This window comes from Abramis brama, assembly GCF_963993115.1.
Source record: "Abramis brama genome assembly, chromosome: 3".
In the NCBI taxonomy this organism is placed as follows: domain Eukaryota; kingdom Metazoa; phylum Chordata; class Actinopteri; order Cypriniformes; family Leuciscidae; genus Abramis; species Abramis brama.
The window spans coordinates 19717460-19739814 of record NC_139965.1 but is presented as its reverse complement, the minus strand read 5'-3'; the positions used below and the strand labels follow the sequence as shown (position 1 = coordinate 19739814).

Below are 22355 nucleotides of genomic sequence, written 5' to 3'. Positions count from 1 at the left end.
AAGCTATATGTCTTGAACATATTTTTGGGAGGATGCACTTTCTTGCCATAATCAACAAAGAAATAACCAATGAAATGTAGAATTTCAGGACAAGTTTGTCCCAGTTCACTGCAATTAAGTCAAAGCAGAGACATATGGAGAATAAAGGGGAGGGAGAGCAGGAGAAAGTGTCACAGGGACTATAGAGAGTCATTGACAGACCATATGAAAGCCTGCTCATTATGCCCGTCTTAATTCACATGCTGTTTGTCAATAAAGAGCACCAGGGCAAGTCTCAACGCTTCTGCAGCTTACGATGTCAAAAGCAGTTTCTAACAAATTTTATTCAAATGCAAATTAGAGTAGAGCAAAGACTTCTTTTAGCCAAAATCAGCAATATTTTGGCCAGTATATCACCGATCAATAATAGTTCAAGCGGTTTAAATTGGAGGATATTATGGATATTCTATTTGAAGTTTGTTCACGTGAGTTCATGAAGCAAGATTGATTAGTCCTCCATGATGAGCAGATCCCATATAAAAGACTGGGAGATACAGGTAAAGCAGGTGTGTCCAAACTCAGTCAAGGAAGGCCACTGTCCTGCAGAGTTCGGCTCCAACCCCAATTAAACACACCTGAACCAGCTAATCAAGGTCTTATGCTAGAAACCTTCAGGTACGTGTGTTGAGGCAAGTTGGAGATAAATTCTGCAGGACCGAGTTTGGACACCCCTGAGCTAAAGCATTTCAGGAACATGATACAAATGAAATCAAGAATGGATCAGGCACAGAAGATTATTTTAAAGCAAATGTTCACCCAAATGGCAACTTCTGTCATTATTTACTCACCCTCATCCCATACCTCATGCTGTAGTTTTTCTGTGGAACACAGATTTCAAAACAAATAAATACACCATAAATGTACCATACAAGAAGTCAATGTAATAACTTTGTGTAATGAACAGACATAAATTTAACTTATTACTGATAACGGTTTATATTGTCAAATTCTGAAATTTATTTAGAGTTGCAAGATTAAAGTCAAAATGGACAATTATTTTTTTAATGGAATATTGCAGTGTTTATTATGAATGATTTATCCGGACATATCATTTTTTAATTGAAAAATCATGTCTCATAATCTAGCCTATCAAAACAACAACTCCCTCTCCTTCTCTGACACATTTACTGGTGCAAGGGCAAGACCTGTCACTCACATGAGATCCACCAATAGCAAACCACAACCATCCAATCAATTCCAGAAGTCCCGCCCTCCATCTTTTCTTGTTTGAGAAGCCGTTTCACCCTGATATATTCACAATATGGAATATGAAAAGTATATGAAAAAACTATCGCAACTTCTGTTTCATGCCAAATTTAAAAATAAAAAACTGTCCTGATTATTTTTAAACATGCTGTAACCAAGTGTGCCACACATCATGAAAAGTGAAGCCAAAACATTTTGATCGCCCCCCTGGTGGTTGGCTGCAGTATAAGTCATAAACCATACCCTCTCCATGTAATCGAACGGGACACAAGCCAAATCTAATTACTCTTCAAATAATTTTTTTCCAAAGATGGTTTCATGCATTTTAGTGGCATATGACACATGTTCAAGTGTTTGTTTTTTCTAACAAGTTTGGTTTTAGTTAGTTATTTGATGCTATAAAAAATGTGGTGTAACATCATGATTGACAGCTATGCTTGCAATTCAGTCTGCAGGAGCCCTAGAAACTTTTTTTGTATAAATATCTGAACATGCAACATATCAAAAGAAAGAACAGATCCTCTGCTTATATACATGTATGTATATGTATATATATATATATATATATATTAATTCTAGCTTCATGAGGGTTGAATATGGGTCATTTTTATGAAAAAAAGCACAATTTTGAACAAAAAGTTGTGAAAATCGTGTTAAAAAAAGAGAGACTACAACATGCATAAGCAATGCTTTTATTGTTTGTTTCTGCTCCTTTTTGCTTGTGTTTTGATTTGGAGATTTGGTACTCTTTCAGAAGATGCATAATAGCGTACTCTACTCTAAAACAAAGAAAACCGGACAATTCTGTCAATGGCAGGGAAGCATTGTCTCATAAATGACAAAACATGTCATCAATGGTGGGGAAAGAGTTAATGTCAGGACAGACTGCATATTTAGCCTTTTGGTATACTCTTAAAAAGCTTTTGAATGAGAGTTTTTGTAGTGACACTATAGAAGAACCATTTTTGGTTCCCCAAGAACCTTTAAAGAAGCATTTTTTAAAATAAAATTAAAGCACGTTTTTCCTCTATAAAGAACCTATATTGGAATTGAAAAGTCCCATGGATGTTAAAAGGTTCTTCATGGAACCATCAATGCCAATAAAGAACCACTATTTTTAAGAACGTCAGAGTTTGGTAAATCTTCTATTGATAAAGATACTTCAAAGCTTTTCTGAAAAGAGTCTGCATGCAAACATTATATGATTTGAATGGATTGCATTCAAAGAGATTTAATGCATTTCATTCAGCAACAGGATCCATATTGTTAGGAATCCTTTGAATTCAAATCAACAGCACTGAAATCATGGTCCGACTGGTCCAGTTCATTACTCGTCTTCATAGAGGACTTCATCAATAATAATATCATGTTCTCCCACTGGGACTTCAGCACACAGCTGCTCTTTGAAAGCCAAGGCAATGGTGTACGGCTTTCCCTTAGGGTGCGTCCTACAGCGCTCCAGATACGTGTCATAGAAACCCTTTCCTCTGCCAAGCCGATTCCCGTTCTTATCAAATCCCAAACCAGGCATGAGGATAAGATCGAGTCCTCCTGTAACAAAATTAGAAAGGAAAGACAGTAATTAAATAAGATTATGTGGATTATGCAGATTTGTTTTTGGAGCTCAAATTACATTACAGCACAATACAGTGAATTTTAAGTTCTTGAGAACCAAAAACATGCAGGGAAGCCAAACTCACTAAGTAGAAACAGACTAACATCTGTGTGCTTACAGACAGGTGTTCGAAAGATACATGTGTTTTATAGAATAACTTATTTTCATCCACATTCTTTTCTGTTATTTGTTTGCATCATGCATGTTTCCTAATTGACAGATATAATAACCAATGCATATCTATTTCTGACTTAGCTACTTGATAGTTGCAGATGCAGTGACAGCTAATTAGTGGATAATTATCGTATTAAAAATGTAGCAATAAAGAAACTGCAAAATATGTATAAACTTTAAACTAAAATTTAATTCTGAAAGAACCGTTATTCTGACCTCTTGATCTGATCCTCTCGAGGAAGAACTGAACTGCATTCACCAATTTATGTACAAATGAATTTACTTTCTGCTTGTGTAGTGAAGCAAACAAACATTACATATTAAATTCACACAACCCATTTGTGCAGAGGTGTTGCATAAATGTAGCATAAATGTTACATTCAGTTCAATACAAATAGATTTGTGTTCTGCTGCTGTAGCCACAAGAACTCAACAATTCAAATGAGCATTCATGAATAATCAATGATTTTCTGCATTTTTGTAAATGCATCTGTATGTAAATTGTTCTTGATTTAAGTACTAAAGGATTTACGTTCTGTCTACTTTCATGAATAAGGCCCATTGGATATAAAGGCCTTACAAATTTGCCAATTTTGAAGATAAAACAAATGACAGTGGCCAGACAGTCTGCTTTATGGTTTACATGAAATATGTTACGAGTCTGAATTTCAAACACAAGCAAAACCATTAAATATTAATATCAATGATCTCACAACTGCAGCCTGTTCCTGCACCTCATTCCATATTTCACTCTCGGCTCTGTTCTAATAAGCCTGTCTTCAACATTCATCAATAATGTATCTACGCAGAATTATTACATACACATTATTCAACTTGATACGATTGTGCTGACAAATCGCAAACAGTCGCTTTAAATAAAAAAAGTGTTATTAATGAGCCTGAACCAATTAGACCATCACCAATATAAACAAGACAAGGTATTTAATGTACAAGCCATCACAGATCATATTCTTTTATCAGGTCTGCAAAACATGTTTCTCAGGCCTGCAGGCTTCATCTCAGAGCAACACCTTGGACTGCCCAATACCTCCAAATCAATCCCCGTTTTGTCGCCAAGTTGCTCAAGGTTTAAATCTGAAAGTGCATCAGTTCTTTGCAGGATTTCAAAAATTGTTCTGTCTTTTTATCTCTTCATCTCATCTATTTATCTGCCAATCCCAGTTCACGATCCTCTGGTGTAAAAGGTGAAATAGAAAGGATCTGAAGAAACACAGGAGTTTGCCGATGGGGATTCCACAGCTTCTTTTTTTTTTTTTTTTTTTTACATTAGATGAAGAGCACGCTTTTATGATTGCTTTCATTTTTTTCCAATGATAAACCTTTAGTCATATTGTGCTGCTAAAATGAGAAAAGAGATAAATTGAGAATATTCTGCTGCTCTTTTTGCTGTAAATACTTAAATAATATAACCATAATATATATATATATATATATATATATATATATATATATAAATAAATGTATTTTAAAATTAGTACATTTAAATGCATTTGTTTATAAACTATATATACATTACTATATAATTATATATACACACGTACCGATTAAAAGTTTAAAATAATTGGAATAATTAAGATCTCAGACTCACCAAGGCTGCATATATTTGATCAAAAATACAGTAAAAACATTGAACAGTAAAATGAATAATGGTTCTTATCAATATTGAAAACATTTATCATGCATTTTTGATCATTTGATGAATAAAGTTCCGCATTTATTTGAAATGGAATTCCATTTGTAACATGCATTTACAGTCAATTTAATTTGTTCTTTTTTTAATCTGCTTACCACTTACTTTTGAATGGTAGAGTATCACGATTTCCACAAAAATATTAAGCAGCAATAATTTACATTTTAATTATTAAAAAAAAACAAAAAAAAACAATAAGTATTTTTGTAATATTGTCAAATATTATCAAATAAATGCAGCCTTGGTGAGCAGATTATTTCTTTTTTTAAAAATGTTAAAAATGACCACAAAATTTTTAACTGGTGCATTACAAAAATTAAATTTGTATATAATTTTTATATAATTAAACATTAGATAAGTAATCCACAAATGGTAACTTACAACTAAAATTAATAAATACATTTTAAATCATAATTCTACCTAAATAAATTATAAATTATTCATATATTAAATTATACACTCAAAAACCTAAAGGATATAATATTGATAGCAGTATTATATCATTCAATTTTGATTTGAAACATCCCTTAACCATAATTCAGCAGTAACGGTGTTTAATATCAGGAACCAGCTCGCTTCTAATAAACTATTACATCCAGATACACACATTTTTCAACAGCCACATTTGTGTGAGACTCATTTCATACATGATACTAACAGTTGCATCTATGAGATGGTTTTACAACTGCACACGGAAATGTGAGAGTCATTTTAACCAGACAGCACAGTTCATTAAGTCCAAATGTTTGCTGGAATCTCATAAAAACTTGTTGATTTACAAGCGGCACCGTTTGACCTTAAGGGACGACAGTGAGGTATGGAGTGTTATTGCGGGATTAAATGCTTTCCGAGCACCTCAATCAGACACACCAACAGATAGGCAATGAAGTGCACTTCGGTGGATTCAAACCATTCAGTCTTGTTAGCACTTAGTGTCACGGTGATGTACTACCAATACAAGCGTGCAAAGATTGGTCAGTTTACACACACAGATTTAATGCTTGTCCCTCCTTCAAACACACACACCTGACATTTTCATCTAGTCTCAGCTCTCTTTCATTTCTTTTTGTTGGCAACAATTAAAATCAATGTCAATTTAATCATAATAATAATCATTGAATTCTGAAAATGGAATTAATCATAATCAATCCTCAGGGAATTCCATTTTCTTTTCAAAATCCCATACTTTTCCAGAATCAAATATCCAAACATATCTGCTCTTTCAGACCATATTTAACATGGTTCGTACAGCATTATTTTCAGCATTTGGTATATAGTACGGTCATCTGTAATATTTTCATTTTCTGAACTATCTTGTTCAGAAGATTGGAATTAATTATCTTTTATATTTAGAAAGATTTTTTAAAATACATCTTTATTGTTATCGTTATCGTCCTTGGTGTGAACGGGCCTAGGTCATTTTTTTTATTTCATGTTGACTTTAAAGGCAAGTAACATTAAAGTCCAAAGCATGTCCCGAGCTCAAGGTCACGGTTTCACTCTGCTGGAACAAAATGCACAAAACACCCACCTTCCTCTCACACTGGGATAGTTCAGTGCGTTTACACCCCTCCTCATGTGCATTTCACATATCAACCCCCATTTCTATCGCTTTCTCCTGAATGGCTGTATTTTTCATCCGCTCCTCTCTCTCTTTAATGCACATATACACATACACCCCATAAATTGTGTCTAAAACACACTGACTTTAATCTCAGAGTCATTACTTACTCAACAGGGGCGAGAGGCTTTGGTCTGCCTCTGCCGTCCTGTAACACCTGCTCAGTTCTGCCTAGTTTATATTCTCCACCACATTGACACAGTGAGACGGGGTGATTTCTTTCCTGTCTGCTTTATAAAACAAGCATTTCTGCTAAACGTAAGATTTACTTAAGCTATAATTAGCCTGATGATAAATTACAGAGATAAAGTAAACAGTACAGTTGTATAGATGAACAATTAGGACAATCAGAAAAAAAAGCACGTCTTTGGTAAACATAAACAGTCCTCAGTCACAAACCCCATAAATACTAGCTGTGTGCAGGAAACAGCATGATTTATGAATCATAATTCACTTACAGCAAGTAAATGTGGGGGAATAAATTAAATATGATGGTAAGTTCCTGACTCAGGCGCTATAACATGATATACAACATGAGTCTGACAATAAACAACGTGTCAATTAGCCTACTAAATTACACTTTAATGAAGAAATTATACACTCATTAAACCTGCTAATGCTTGAATTTCAACATTTTCTTAATACACATATCTGGCCTTATTGTGCATGATTCATTGGGGCATATTATTGAAAAGAAACAAATACACCATCTCTAACCACCTGATTCCCTTCTGGTATTACCCACTTTTCACCATCAATTTATGAAGCAATTTCTGTATTAATTGAAATATGCAAAAATTATGGAAGTGAAATTTGTTTCTAAGAGCATTTCATGCTTGATATATGACTAAATCACACATTAAGAAAGAATATATTGGGATTACAGTAAAACTAGGTGCCGCTGTGGTCTTTTAGTCTATTTCTAAGCCGTAAACTCATAAGGGACTTTAAAAAACATGATTCGAGCAGTTTGGTGTAACTACTACTAGTCAGCATATAGCCTAAACACTGCAATGCAGTAACCCACCTTTTCTATCTTGGAAAGGGCAAATGCTCAACCACAAAATGCAATATTAAAAGATCAAACTAAATTAAATATCCTAATGTTAATGTTTAGATGCAAAATCTTGTGTTCTATTATACAAAACATCAAAATCTGATTACACTGTAAGTGAATATGAAGCCAAATGAACCTGTGGGGTGAGAGCACCATCTAATGGTACAATACATTTCCTTTTCCACACTACATACCTGTTTAACACTTTCCTCACATTATAATAATATTATATTATATAATTATTAATTATAATAGCTTTGTGAATATGTGCTGTATTTTGAATTTATTTTTGCACATTTTATTACAAGTAAATTAAATAAGTTCAACAAGGAGAGGAGCTTGCACACATAACAATAGAAGATTTCTTACAAACAATACTTTATTTAGAGGCCAAATGCAATGACAAACCGTTTGTGTATTATGTGTGTGAGCTCATCGCCTTATTGAACTTTGATGTGTTTATTAAGCTTAAGCAAAGTCATTTATGTACTAATTTTTTCAGTATTTGACACGGACCTTCTACAGCCTTTTGGCTGTTTCTGCTGTTTTTAAGTAAATTAAATAACAAATAAATTCAGTCTGATGGGATCATTTCCCCTCACCTCAATGCATGTTACAAACTGTGTTTTAGACTAAATTAAATGCAATAAATCAGCTAATAGTTCTAACTAAAATATGATGAATCAGGTTGAGAATATAACTAGTCAACAACTCAATATCTGGAAAAATGTGCAGCATTCGGCTGTTTTTTAAACATGCATTTTATTTTCCCTTTAATTTAAAAAAAATATTGTAAGAGGGTAGTATGGAAACTTGTTTCTGCCACAGAAGAAAAAAAATATATTAAAGGTAAGTGTTGCTTTTTTTCTTGCAATTGAGAGTTTATATCTCACAATTTGGATTTCATATACTGACAGTTGAGAGTATATCTTGCAATTCTGACTTTATTTCTCGTAGTTCAGTTTATAACTCGCAATTCTGACTTTATTTCTCGTAGTTCAGTTTATAACTCGCAATTCTGACTTTATAACTCGCAATTCTTTTTATCACAATTAAGAGTTCATAGCTCGCAATTCTGAATTTTTTCTCAGAATTGATATATCAATTCAGAATTTATATCTCACAATCTAACTTTTTTCTCGCAATTCAGACTTTATAACCCAAAATTGCAAGTTTATATCTCACAATTCCAACTTTATTTCTCACAATTTTATTTCTCACAGTTTATAACTCGTAATTCTGTTTTTTTTTTGTTTTTTTTTTGTGAGATAAAACCCCTTTTTCTCCGCGGCAGAAATAAGCTTCTATAGGACAGGTCCATTGTCTAAATCTTCTGGTCTAACCCACCTGCATCTAGGGCTTCCTCTCTGTCGGTGTCCTCGTCTGCTGGCTGCCGGATGTTCCAGGACGTGAGGGGCAGCGTGTTCATGTCCTCCATGTCTTGAAGTCGTAACATGTCCATATGACTGCTCTTGGTGAAGTATCTGGGAATGAAGCACACTTTGCCCCTCTTGAAGATGTCCTTGATGATGTCCTCTGTGCGCACCTCATCATGCATGTTCAGGAAGACAGCGACACGCTGGCTGGACAGGTATTTGGGATGCCTGAACAACTAGACATAAGTTTGGATCGTAGTTAATAAACACAAACCATATTTACAATCATTTATTTATTTTGTAACATGCTTGACATAAATGTTTTACTGCTATTTATGAATACAGTAACATAGGCCGTGTTTCTTAGTTGTATTTTTCTCCATATAGGATACTGTATGTAATTACAATGTCTCTGTATGAAAATAGGTTCAAATAAATGCCTCAGTAAGGGAGTAGTTTTCGCAAATCTGATTAGGTTCATGAGAGTGTGTCTAACACATATACAGTCATGGTCAGAATTATTAGCACACTTACGTAAATATGAAAATAAGTCTGTGCAAAAAAAAAAAAAAACTTCATTGTTAATTGTTCTTTTTTTTTTTTTTTTTACAACAACAACAACAAAAATCACAAAAAAACAATTCTTTCATTGAAGTAAAATAACTGAAAATGTGGGGAAAATCTCTTTATGAAATGTTTTTCTCCAATACACATTGGCCACAATTAATGGAAACCCTTTTATTGAATACTTCTTGCAACCTTTTGCCAAGATAACAGCTCTGAGTTTTCTTCTATAATACCTGAAGAGATCAGACAGAGACCATTCCTCCATACAGAATCTCTCCAGATCCTTCAGATTCCCAGCTCCATATTAATACTCTCCTCTTCAGCTTTCTGTAGGGTTCAGCTCAAGGGACTGGGATGGTCATGGCAGAAGCTTCATGTTGTGCTCAGTGACCCATTTTTGTGATGATTCTGATGTTTGTTTTGGATCATTGTCCTGATGGAAGATCCGACCACGGCCCATTATGAGATTTCTAGCAGAGGCCGTCAAATGTAGATTTTTTTTTGTGATATTTGATAGAATCCATGATACAATGTATCTGAACATGATGTCCAGGACTTCCGGCAGAAATAGGCCCACAACATTAAAGATCCCGCAGTATGGATCTGGATCAGTATGGATAAAGTACTTTTTATCCCAGTTTGCACCGAAACCAATCTGGTGGGTTTGCTGCCAAAAAGTTATTTTTACGGTTTCATCTGACCACAGAAACAGGTCCTGTTTGAAGTTCCGGTGTCTGACTACTGAATATGCTGTTTTTCTTATTTTAATGAATATGCTGTTTTTCTTATTTTAATGAGTTTTCTTGAAACTCTCCCAAACAACTTGTGGTGATGTGGGTGCTGTTTGATATTTTTTAATGCTGTCTAACCTCAAGACTCAACTATTTTCTGCAATTCTCCATCTGTGATCCCTGAAGAGTCTTTGGCCTGTCAAACTTTCCTCCTCACCGTGCATTAAGACAATATAGACACGCGCCCTCTTCCTGGCAGATTCGTAACATTTCCTGTTGTTTGGAACTTCTTAATTATGGTCCTGATGGTAGAAATTTGGAATTTTCAATTCTTTAGTTATTTTCTTACAGTTACTTTCTGTTTTGTGAAGCTCAACAATCTTTTTCTGCACATCAGAACTATATTCTTTTGTTTTACTGTGATGGTTGATTAAAGGAATTTGGCCTTTGCGTTTCCTCATATTTATACTCCTGTGAAACGACAATTTCATGTTCCTAGTCACCCTGGTGGGCTAAAAACTGTAAATATGAAGAGGAAATATACTTTTACTCAAATGAGACTTTACTCATAAGAATTTCTAGGGGTACCTATAATTGTTGCCAACGTGTATTAGAGAAAAACATTTATTTCATAATGTGATTTTCTCCCCACATTCATTAGTTTTACTTTAATGAAAGGTTAGATTTTTGTTTTGATTTTTTTTTAAACAAATTTTTATGAAATATCAAAAATATAAACAATGCAGATTTATTTTCACAGCATTCATTGATTATATTTACCAAGAGTTCCAATAATTCTGACCATGTATGCGTGTATATATATATATATATATATATATACACACACGCATACATGGTGTGTATATATATATATATATATATATATATATATATATATATATATATATATATATATATATATATATGCAACAGTACTGTGCAAAAGTCTTAGGCACGTTAGTATTTTCACACACACAAAAAATGGTTTTAAGCCAGTTATTTATATCTTCTGCTGTAGTGTGTCAGTAGGAAATATCAGTTTACATTTCCAAACATAATCCATTTACGTTTACATTTCCAACTATTATAATCCAGTGAGATTTTTGTATGCACAAGGAGTCTGACAACAGCCGGTGTGATCCACACAGAGATCTGATCTCACCATCATCGAGTCCATCTGGCATTACATGAAGAAACAAAAAACTGAGACAGACTAAACTGTGGAGAACTGTGGCAACGTCTTCAAGTCGCTTGAAGAAACCTACCTGTATTTATTTATTTAAATAATTTTTTTTATAATTTATTTAAATCTTATTTGTAAATGTATTTATTTTTTGTTTTTCTCTAAACATTTCCACCAACACCCCCAGCACTCCCTTGTGGCCCCCTGGACCAAAGTTTGAAAACCCCTGTGCTAAAACTGTCCATGCAGGGACATTGTGCAAGAAAGGTAAAAAAAAAAAAAAAGAACAGGCAGGGGACCAGGATGCAAATAAACTCCTGAGTCATGTGCAGAAATACAGCTTATTTTATATCCAAAATCTCAAAAGGAAATTGGTGGGATCAAAAAAGCTGTCAATAACGTAAAAAAAGGTGAAGCATTACATATTCAACATTATAAATAATTAAAAAAGTTAATGTATTTGTGCATATTTGCTATGCTCTAAAATATCTGCAACAAAATAAAAATTGTATGGTGGATATTAGGTAAAGTTACGTATATGTAACTGTTAGAGATCCTATGTGCAAAGTACAATCTAACTAACGTTACTGTCCCGTATATTACAAGACCCCTGAAAGCTCGTGTCGCTCAGCTGACACATCGATGACATTTACCTTTTGTGAGACAACTCGAGACTGTCTGAGTTTCTCCTGATCACTCACTGCAGCCACTCGACTCTTGATTTCTCTTCTTAAAGCTTGTTTTGCTGCACGCAAAGCTGCCATAATGAATCTGCACTGCTCAAATCCACTCAGACTGCAAACCGACACATTAAAATACAGATCGTTGTAATCATTGCAGCAGCTCAATTAATTATTAACTCGTGAGAAAGTGATAACATCAGTGGAGTCTGCACATGTGCGTGTAATCTAGTCATGCAGGATAGATTAGTCGTCCTGAGTTGGCGTAGCCAGTGTAAAAATGGATTAGCCATCCTGAGTGGGCGGAGTCAGTTTACAGCTCTTAAAAGTCTTTTGAAAACCCACTCTCATGTTGTTACAAACTCGATTTACTTTAATTTATTGCGTGGGACACACAATATGATTTTTTTCCAGACTTTTAAGGACTGACAGCCTGAGTTGCCCTTCTCTTTTAATTCGTCCTTTTTGGCATACAATGAAAGTGAATGATCATCACAGACCATTTGCCTAACCTTTGGTGGTCTATGGTATTTATTTATCCTTTATTTTACCAGGAAGGTCCCATTGAGATAAAAATCTCTTCTTCTAGGAAGTCCTGGCCAAGCTGACTGTACCAAAAGTTTCACATAAACACACAACACAAAATACACATTAAAATAATAAAGTATATGTGTTTGTAACAACACGAGGGTGACAGTGAGTACATGATGAGGGGATTTTATTATTATTTTATATTGTAATTCAGACTAATGGTATTAATTTATATCATAATCATAATACGAAGCAAGTTTGAGGGTTAAGGTTTATTAAGTCATTTCACATTTTACCTGGTAATAAATATATATATATTTTTACAAAAAAAAAAATTCACTTGAAGGTTACAAGCATGTTTGGATATCATACTTGGTTTTGTTCTAAAAATATCATTCTGGACTAAATATATATAAAAAACAAAAAGAGTCCAAAATATGTTTTTATAAACGAACAGTCCCAAAGAGATACAAAGTACATCATTTGGAGTGTCACAAAAGGTGCCTCTATACCTTTTAAAAACATTTTTTAAACAAGTGAAACGATGATATGTCACATGGGACAGTCTATACTGAAAACTATACGTTTATATACTGTCTATGAAACTATAAACTAAGTCCCATCATGACGTCACTGGGTAGGTTAAAGTGGGGGCTGGAGTGTCAAAACTAACAAACAGGCTGTTTCTCGGTGGGGGAAGGGAAGCTGGTGAACGCCGAAAACACTTCGCAAACATTTTAATAGTGCAAGACAATAAACCAAACTCTTTTAATCCAGCGATATTGATATAGTAATCGTCAGGAGTCGGGAGGTGAGTGTAAATGCGAATGTTAATCAATTGAATCAGTGAAACAGCTGCGGCGTTTTGTGATCTGTTAGCCAACTTGACAAGAGCAAAACCTGTTGTCGTATACTATATGGTCGCGTGGCAAAAGCTACTGAATAATTACTTATTTATTCGTAAGAGAGCAAATAGTCGTTAGTTTAGAAAAGCTTTGTAACGTTACCTTGTCACTAACAAGCTAATAGCGAGATTATTAGTTGGAAAATTAAACAAACATTGTTGCAATAGTAACTATACTTGTACTATACTGCCTTTTAGTTTACAAGTCTGTGCAAAAAACTGTCTCTGTCTACATGAAATCTGCATGCCAGATGGTTAAACTTCTGTTTATATCTTTAGGGAAGTAACGTTAGCTGTGATGTTAATATTATTTTTTTTTTAAACATTTCCCATATATTGTGAGTTGTTGCTGCTAATCCGTAATGATCCCAACATCGTCCACGACATCAATCAACATGCACCTTTCTTTAACTTTACGCGTAAAATAAAGAAAATAGCGATGTCTGATTCCTGACGAATCGTTCTTAAGAGTCGACTCCAATCACTGAATTGTTTAAACCAGTTCACAAAACACTATGAACATTACAAATCAGACCGAATTGACCTTTAAATGTACTGTTCAAATGAACCGATTCTCTAAAATGAATCGGACTTAACATGACTGGAAGACTATCGTGATGCACGTGGGCGTGGCTTACAGTACGCAGCCAATAGCGTTTCAGTGGGCGTGTAGGTAACCCTTTCTATTATTACTCAATGTGTTTTACGATGTCCAGCTTTCATTTAAACAGCTAGCGACGTTACTTAGTAGATAAACAGAGGCGCTCACTATAAACCATTTACCAGGTAAGGAAGGCAAACGTATCGACATATGAGCGAGATATTACGTTGAAATCTGCGTCTTGTGGTGTTGTCATTTACAGTATATGATTATTTAAACAAAGGACAGTGTAAATAGTGCAAGAGTTACCGTGGAAACCTGATTACCCCCGTTGTTCAGATCCGACTGTTACAAGTTTTATTTGTAGTCAGTCTAATTGATAATGAAACAAACTCATTGTGATTTAAGAAGACTATAGGCTTTGTACTAAACACTGAGTATTTACATGTACTCAATTCTGCCTGCAAACCTATTACAATGTAGTCACATTTGTTTGAAAAATCCAGTTTCACAAAATTTGGATGATGTTTAGACCTGGCTTTATCGCATTTGTTATTGGATCACCTGAGACAGATGTCCATTCTAATTGTAAATGAGATGAGTTTCTGACCTTAGGAAATGAAATGCGCTCAACTTCCCTGTCCTCTATGTAAAGCACAAGTAAATAATTTAAAGTGTGTGACAAGTTACACCCCAAAGTTTAATATTCAGTGTTAGTAGTTCATATTGAACTCGAGCAGTAATAATTATGATGGTCTTGGTTAACGTTAGCGTTCTTGACTTCTGTGATCCTGTTGCATGGAGCTGGAGAGAAACTGAGTGTCTTTATCTGACCTTTTGATCTAACGTCAGTGTCAGGGCATGTCTCTTAATAACCTTCTCACAGGGCAACACATGTGAGCACAGCGGCCTACACTGTACACTACTTAGCCAGACAGTGTAGGTTTATCTACATGTTGTTTTTGATGAGATGAGTATGATTTGAGTAATTGAATTGTTCTGAAGCAACTTCAATTGCTTGGTGGCTTCAGTTTTTAACCTTTACAACAGAATGAAGCTCTTTTTTATGCCTCGTGTCAGCACTAGGTCCAACTTAAACCTGTTTGAAAGTTGATTTAAAGCTGCTGTTTGGCTTAAACATTGACTGAACACTGATATGTTGAAGCTTTGTGTTTGGTTTCACTCTAGTGTGCTACTGAAATCTATTGAGTGTTTGTGTAATGCTAAAGTCAACATGGAAGCAGTAGTGACTGTATTTTCTTTTTTATGTTTCTAGTGTTATTTTGCATCTATATGGAGTTGTTAAACCAAAAGCATCTAGTGTGATCCGATCTCAAGTGGGCAGGCAAGATAGATCAGTGTTTATACCTGGTTTGTTTATTTATTTTATTTAATAATACTTTTATTAAAATGCATAATTAATAAAATATCTGTCTGTCTCTATCTATCTATCTGTCTGTCTGTTTTTCTTTGTCTGTCTACCTGTCTGTCTGGATCTATCTATCTATCTATCTATCTATCTATCTATCTATCTATCTATCTATCTATCTATCTATCTATCTATCTGTCTGATTTGTATCTATCTGTCTGTTTCTCTTGGTCTGTATGTCTGTCTGTCTCGGTCTATCTGTCTGTCTGGATCTATCTGTATTTCTCTCTGTCTACATATCTGTCTGTCTGTATCTATCTTTCTATCTGTTTGTTTGTCTCGGTCTGTCTGTCTGGATCTATCTGTCTGTCTCTCTAGGTCTATATGTCTATCTGTATCTATCCATGTATCTATCCATCTATTAATGCCCCCTTTCTCTCAACACAGCGAGGATATTTCCTGTACAGTATGAGTGTGAGACAGCTGTAGAGGTAGTCTTAGAAACAGACCCTTACAGGCAGGTGCAGGGAGACAGTTAGAACATGTCAGAGGACAATCAGATAAGTGTCTTATTCACTCAAACATCTGCACAAAGTGTAATTCACCCATACACTCAGTATTCAAAGCACAGATCGTAGACTCGGAGCTCTTTTAAGGTGAAACGGACCATTCGTTTCTCATGCATGCAATTGTCTGTTGTTTAGCCCAAAAAGGATAAATTCATGAATTATGGATTTTGCCGTCAAAGTAACTGTTACTCCAATGTGACCAATTTATTGGTGAAAAGATTTCTAAAATTGTACCACATACAATTGTGGCTTTTTAATAGTAATCTCTTATTTTGTTCTCTCCACAGGAAAGGGATATGGCTCAGGAGACCAATCAGACCCAAGTGCTTTGTTCTAATGGTTGTGGGTTTTATGGGAACCCACGTAACAACGGCATGTGCTCGGTCTGCTACAAAGACTCCTTACAGCGGCAGAACAACAGTGGCAGATCCAGTGATCCAGGTGAGTCAGAAGTCTCACAAAAATAGACTCCTTTCCAACTGTTCTGTCTTAGCAAGTATTGTTTTACTTTTACATATGTAAAAATACAATGGTATTTGATCATGTCAGGCAGTGGCATCAGTTCACCAAAAGCTAAGGAATGGCAAACACTGATAACGTCATCAACTCTTACTCCCTCTACATGACAGTCCCACATATTTTCTTTCATTCCTGACCCTATACATGCTGCTGCAGCAGCCATCCTCAAATATCACAAGTACATCTACACATACTGAAGCCATTTGACCAAATTGAAATGCATGAAATTTAAATTCATGCAAAGATATAGCTATAGCGGAGAGAAAAACAACCAAAATGCTGTTGACGAGAACACTTATCTTAACATACAAAAAGTGTTAAATAGATTTTTTTTTTAACATTATACAGTAAAAGCCTTCTCTTACTTTTGATCAATTTAATGCATCCTTGATGAATAAACGGGTTCATTTCTTTTACAAAAAAAGAAACAATTTTACTCGTTCTGAACTTTTTGTGTCTATCGCTAACTCTGAGATTTTGTTCTAATTACTGACACTCAACAGAACATTTAGTCTTATGTGTGTGTGTGTGTTGTGCAACACTGCCCACAATGAAATATCATTGGACCAAAATCCTTCTTATCTACATCAAAAAGTTTTTGATAAGCTGTGATTTCATTATTCTCTACAGCATTTAACATTCATTCAGGAATACAATGCCACTGAAACTTGTAAGTTATTCCGTCATGCCTGGGTGGGACACAGTGTCATACTGAAACGTGGCTCAAAAAACAAACCCTCACATAAGGAGAAGTTATAATGGAAGTGTTGACATTTTGGGTTTCCTGCTCTTTCATTGCCTGCAGTGTCTTCCAGCATAAGCAGTAAAGGAGAATCTATGACTGTACAATCGACGTCACAGCATGAACAAAACAGGTACAACATCTTCCTCTTTACCACCCCTCCAACATTTCTCATAGCAGTTGTGTAAGTTGTTGTAATTGCATAGGATCAAGTTTATTTGTGCAACTTTTATATCAGAAGGGCTATTATATCAAAAGCTTGTTTTCAGCCCTATGTATCATTCTGCTCTACCATTTTATATGGGTTCCTACGCAGTTTGGAAAAGTATGGTAAATGTGGAATTTGATTTGATTATTTTCCAGGTGGATAAGCATGGAAAATATTTGTGTTTCCAGACTATCAACCCTATTCAGTTTACTAAAATGTAAACAAAAAAACAAAAAAAATTTATCATACAACCAGAGTGTTTTCATGGCAAAAATTTAGTGATCCTTTTGTGATTGTCAAACACAATTGAATAAATTCAAGGCGCACTTTTAGTATGCAAAGCTCTTTGTCTTGTACCATAAGCGAGTCTCTTTTGAACTTCACTAAATGAATGTGCGTGTGTCACTCAAACCAGAAACAGATAAAGGAACGAACAATCATCTAAATCAGACTGTACTCTGCTGTTTGGTGGTGATCATTCAACATCAAACCATGATTACAGTATCAAACCGATGTGAGGTGAATATATGCAGTTTATAAAGTGTTTTATGTTTTGGTTACACTTTATTTTAGGTATCATTTAAGTACTGAGTAATAATAATTAACTACATGTACTTATTATTGGGTTAGGAATGGGGGTTGGTTTAGGGTTAATTGCATGTAATTATGCTTAATTTATAGTTATTACTACAGTAACTATATGTAACGTGTAACAATGACACTAAAACTAAAATGTTGCCTGGGTTTCTTCTCATCATGTAAGCGCATGTTATCACTTCGAGAAAATCAATGGAAAAAAAACGGGGAAAATAAGAATATTTACAGATGACTGTCCTATATACCAAATTTAATGCTGAAAATGATGCTGTATGAACCAACAAATATGGGCTGAAAAACCTCTGAGTGTGGAAAAGTATGGAATTTTGAAATGGAAAATGTGTAGGAAGTTTGAAACCCTGTATATAACAATAGATATATTTGTATGGTTATCAGTGGGCAGTTCTAAGGTTTTGATTCTTTTGTTAAACTCTGGTATTACATATTGAATAATGTGAAGCTGTTTTTGCCCTGATATCAGACTTGCTCATTTATAAATGGTCTTATTTTTTCATTTTCTGTCCATCAAGTTCCAATTAAATTTACAAAATATGCCAATCAAATGAGTACCATTTATTTGTAATGTAGTCAATTAACAGGATTATCCACAAACAGGCATTACAGCATGGTTATTAAAATATTTTCTCATTTAATTTCCAGCTGTGATTATAAAGTTATTCATCCTGTGATATAAGGTTTTGGTCATAGCACCCACTCCCACATGTTTTTACACTGTATGATGTATTTTCACTTATATAACATAATCTTTTCTCATCATCATCCTCTCCAGTCAGTGTTTCTCAACAACAGCAGCAGTAGCAGCAGTTACACATAAAGACGGTGCTTCAGTAGCAGCTCAATCAGGCCTGAAAATGCCAGGTACCTTCCCTTTTTCACTTTGACCTGTTTATTATGTCATCCACCGCTCCAAAACCAGACACTGAACGGATTACCATGGCACAGAAAGAAACAAAAGCTCTCCAAAATTCCATAGAAACAGCCAGACATCATCTTTCATATTGATTGCTTTGTCCAGGCTACATTTGATTACGTCGTCGTCTTTTTTTCAGGGGTAAACAGGTGTACATTTCTTTGTCTACTGATCATAAGACTCTTGTTTGTTACTTAATTAGGCATAGTTGTTTATTAGAGAAATTAATGATGAAAGTAACTAAATAACAGAGCACACTGGTTTACCAAACTTAACTTTTGCCAGCAAACTAATGCTAATTGAGTAGTTTCTTTTACATATGGGCTGTCCACATTTGAAATTGTTCATCCAGGGTCGTTCATCGGGTCTGATCCCTCTGCTGCACTGTTTGCAACACTGACACTGTTATTGATCTGAATTGAATCAACATTGAGCTGAATAATGGCACCATTGTGAAAAAAAGACAAAGAAAGTACACCCTAATTTTAAGACCTGCCAAGGACCAGTTTTTATTTATTATTATGTCCTGATACGTAAAACCATAGAATTCAAAAGGGTGTACTTTCTTTTTCACATGACTGTAATAGATGAACTTTGCAACATCAACACAGTTATTTAACTGAATTGAAACAATAAATAAATATATGAATCAGAACATAGCAGTCATCAAGTTTAGTACATCATGAATAAATATTATGTAAAAAAAAAAAAAACATTATTTAACCCAGGGTTAGATCGGTGTATACTAGTGTTAAAAGTCTTTGAGTTTATGGACCCTTCATGCAGATTCTTTAGGGAAAATGACTGTGTATTTGTTTGTATAGAAGTCTCATGCAGTAAACTGGCGAGAAACATTCAGGAATCCACTACGGAAAAGCTGCTTACGGCAGGTAGCTCTTCACTGGAGGATGGCACATCGAGAGGAAAGAGAAAGTTAGATGAGACTTCTGAACCCACAGAAGCAGTGTCCAGTAAGTACAGAGTTCATTGATTCATGCTTGCCATAACTTCCTAGTTATGAGAACACGCGGTCCTTCAGCACGTTCTGATCAGTAATATCTGAGGAAAAGTTTCAGACTCTAACCGCGTGCCAACCAAGAATTGTTGATGTTTAGAATCTCATTGAGATGTTGTTATTGTTAGCAGCATTTCTAAATCTTTGCCACCTGTATTAAACTCTTAACAGCCTCAGAATTAGATGTCTCAGAGCAGACCTCAGATGTGCCAGAGCAATCCAAACCCAAGAAGAACCGCTGCTTCACTTGCCGCAAGAAAGTGGGGCTCACAGGTATGCAAAATTATATACTATACATTATTGATTTATATGTATACTCTATAAATGAATACTCTGACTACTCTATTCTGATTGGCTGGAAGGTGTGCATTAAAACCGTTTGATGCACAGGTAGTTCCAGTCGGTTTAAGCACCGTTCTATATTAATGCACTTAAGTGCACGCACATACGTCACTCACACACAGAACCGAGATATCGCTGCGCGATATAAATGCTATAATTCATTCATTTAAATGAAGGTAATCCTACCACTCCATCTCTGTGTCTGATTCAGAGCTGGCAGGATGCTAGATGTAACTGATGAAAATAACACATTTTTTTTACCTTATGGTCAAATATTGCGCTGCAAACATCAATAACAGCTTTAACTTGTCAATGCTGGCAAATGACCATGGTATAAGAGAAATAATCCATAGCTAGCTGTGCATTAAACGATTTGAATGCACTCCGTTTGGCGTCGGGTGGTTCTTTGCCTCCACATTGTGCATTAAAATCGTTTGATGCACAACTAGCCGTGGATTATCCTTTACATATACACACAGGCTTTGGTACAAAACATTGTGAGCTACCTAAATGCTTTGCTGAGATTTTATTTATTTATTTTTTTCCTGTATGAAGGTCAGTTAATCTAACTTTTGTTTCTATCTAACAGGCTTTGACTGCCGGTGTGGACAGTTGTTTTGCAGCATACACCGATACTCAGATGTTCACAACTGTAGCTTTGATTACAAGGCTGATGCAGCTGAGAAAATAAGGAAAGAAAACCCGCTTGTCGTTGGGGAGAAAATCAAGAAGATTTGAGCTGAAGATTTCAGTTTTTTTTTTTTTTTTTACCTCTTTTCCCCACAAACACCCTTCACAAGATCTTGAATTGTGCATGCTACAATGAAACATTTACGCAAATTTGTTTTGTCCCTTTGTTTCATTTTACACCTCCAATTTATTTACTTACAAAATATGTTGGTATGTAAACCGCAAAATATTTATATAATTGCAGTAATTTAATTTGCATTACTAAATGGGTTCAAGTTCTCATGTTAAGACGACTTTTCGGGGTGGCTGTGTATTTCTGGTGATGAACAAAGCTTGCATGTTGAAACCATTGCCAGAATGTGTCTTTAATTTTTATTTTCATTTTTCTCAATAAGGATCGTAAGCAAGAAAATTAGACGATTTACTTAATATAAAAGAATACATGTTTTTAATATACAAGTTATTATGTGCGTTACTGCGATCTCTGGTTTAACAGATTTTTTGCACTTCATTACAGACTGTGATTTACATTTTTCCTATAGTTCATTTATTCGAGTGAGTGAAAGTTGCGAGTGATATTATTTATGTTTGTGAATACACTGTGTTCATGTTGAATAAAGTTTTACACGTCACACTGTAGCAAGGGCTCTAGTGAATCAATTTAGCTTAGTATACATGCCCTGTTTTGTTTAATTACATTAAATTACATACATCTGTGTAAACTGTTAGTATTAAAAGTTATTGTAAGACTGTTGCTTAAACTGCTGAAAAATCTTGCCTTTGGTTTTACGCTGCAGTGGTTTGCACATTGTGTAATATTGCTGTTTGGTTTCTGACATTACGTTGAATATAATCATTACTACATCTGTGATTTCATTAGTAGCAATGGTACATCTTGTCAGATGTAGATTATAAAACTTTTTTATAAAAGAAAAACAAGTCCAGCATACGGAAAGGCTGAAATCATCTGCCAAAAAGTGTTTTAGTCTGAATGACTGGAGTAGAAAAGTGTGAAACATGACAAACTGTAATGCAGTACATCCCTTGCGAATGCTGTAAATGATAATTTACATATTGCATGCGTCTGTATGATTTTCACACTATGTGTAACCCTGGCTTGTATTTATGAACCATGAAACCCACCATTCCTAGGACATTAGAAATGGAAAAAAAGTAATGAGAACGTACATTCTGTGTTGGATGGGTGTGTATCAGTGTTGGGTAAGTTACTTCAAAAAAAGCAATTAATTGCTAGCTACTGTTTACATTTTCATCAGTGTAAATAGATTACTGTACTAAATAATCTCTCTAAAAAGTAGTGCCTTATTTACTAATTACTTTTTAAATCTGATATCAACCTCAACCAGTTGAACAATA

At 34.8% G+C, this 22355-nt stretch overlaps 2 protein-coding genes across 4 annotated transcripts; one reads left to right on the top strand and one right to left on the bottom strand.

Annotated features, from left to right (window-relative positions):
* Positions 1 to 1922: 1922 nt before the first annotated feature.
* mthfs (5,10-methenyltetrahydrofolate synthetase (5-formyltetrahydrofolate cyclo-ligase)) lies at positions 1923 to 12212 on the bottom strand. The gene is made up of 3 exons (XM_084109048.1): positions 11934 to 12212; positions 8771 to 9035; positions 1923 to 2796 (listed from the first exon to the last, which is right to left on the bottom strand). The coding sequence occupies exons 1-3, from the start codon at positions 12042 to 12044 to the stop codon at positions 2573 to 2575; spliced, it is 600 nt and encodes a 199-aa protein (XP_083965174.1). The 5' UTR covers positions 12045 to 12212; the 3' UTR covers positions 1923 to 2572.
* A 915-nt stretch (positions 12213 to 13127) lies between these two features.
* On the top strand, positions 13128 to 21617 carry zfand6 (zinc finger, AN1-type domain 6). Of its 3 annotated transcripts, none has more exons than XM_084110174.1 (7): positions 13128 to 13302; positions 16222 to 16375; positions 17259 to 17328; positions 18791 to 18879; positions 19756 to 19902; positions 20118 to 20219; positions 20878 to 21617. In XM_084110174.1, exons 2-7 carry the CDS (start codon positions 16231 to 16233, stop codon positions 21024 to 21026), a joined length of 702 nt encoding a protein of 233 aa, XP_083966300.1. In that variant the 5' UTR covers positions 13128 to 13302; positions 16222 to 16230; the 3' UTR covers positions 21027 to 21617. The 3 variants fall into 3 exon arrangements, with proteins under 3 accessions (XP_083966300.1, XP_083966302.1, XP_083966301.1); XM_084110176.1 differs by having other exon boundaries at positions 13148 to 13302; positions 19759 to 19902; XM_084110175.1 differs by having other exon boundaries at positions 13184 to 14181.
* Positions 21618 to 22355: the final 738 nt, after the last annotated feature.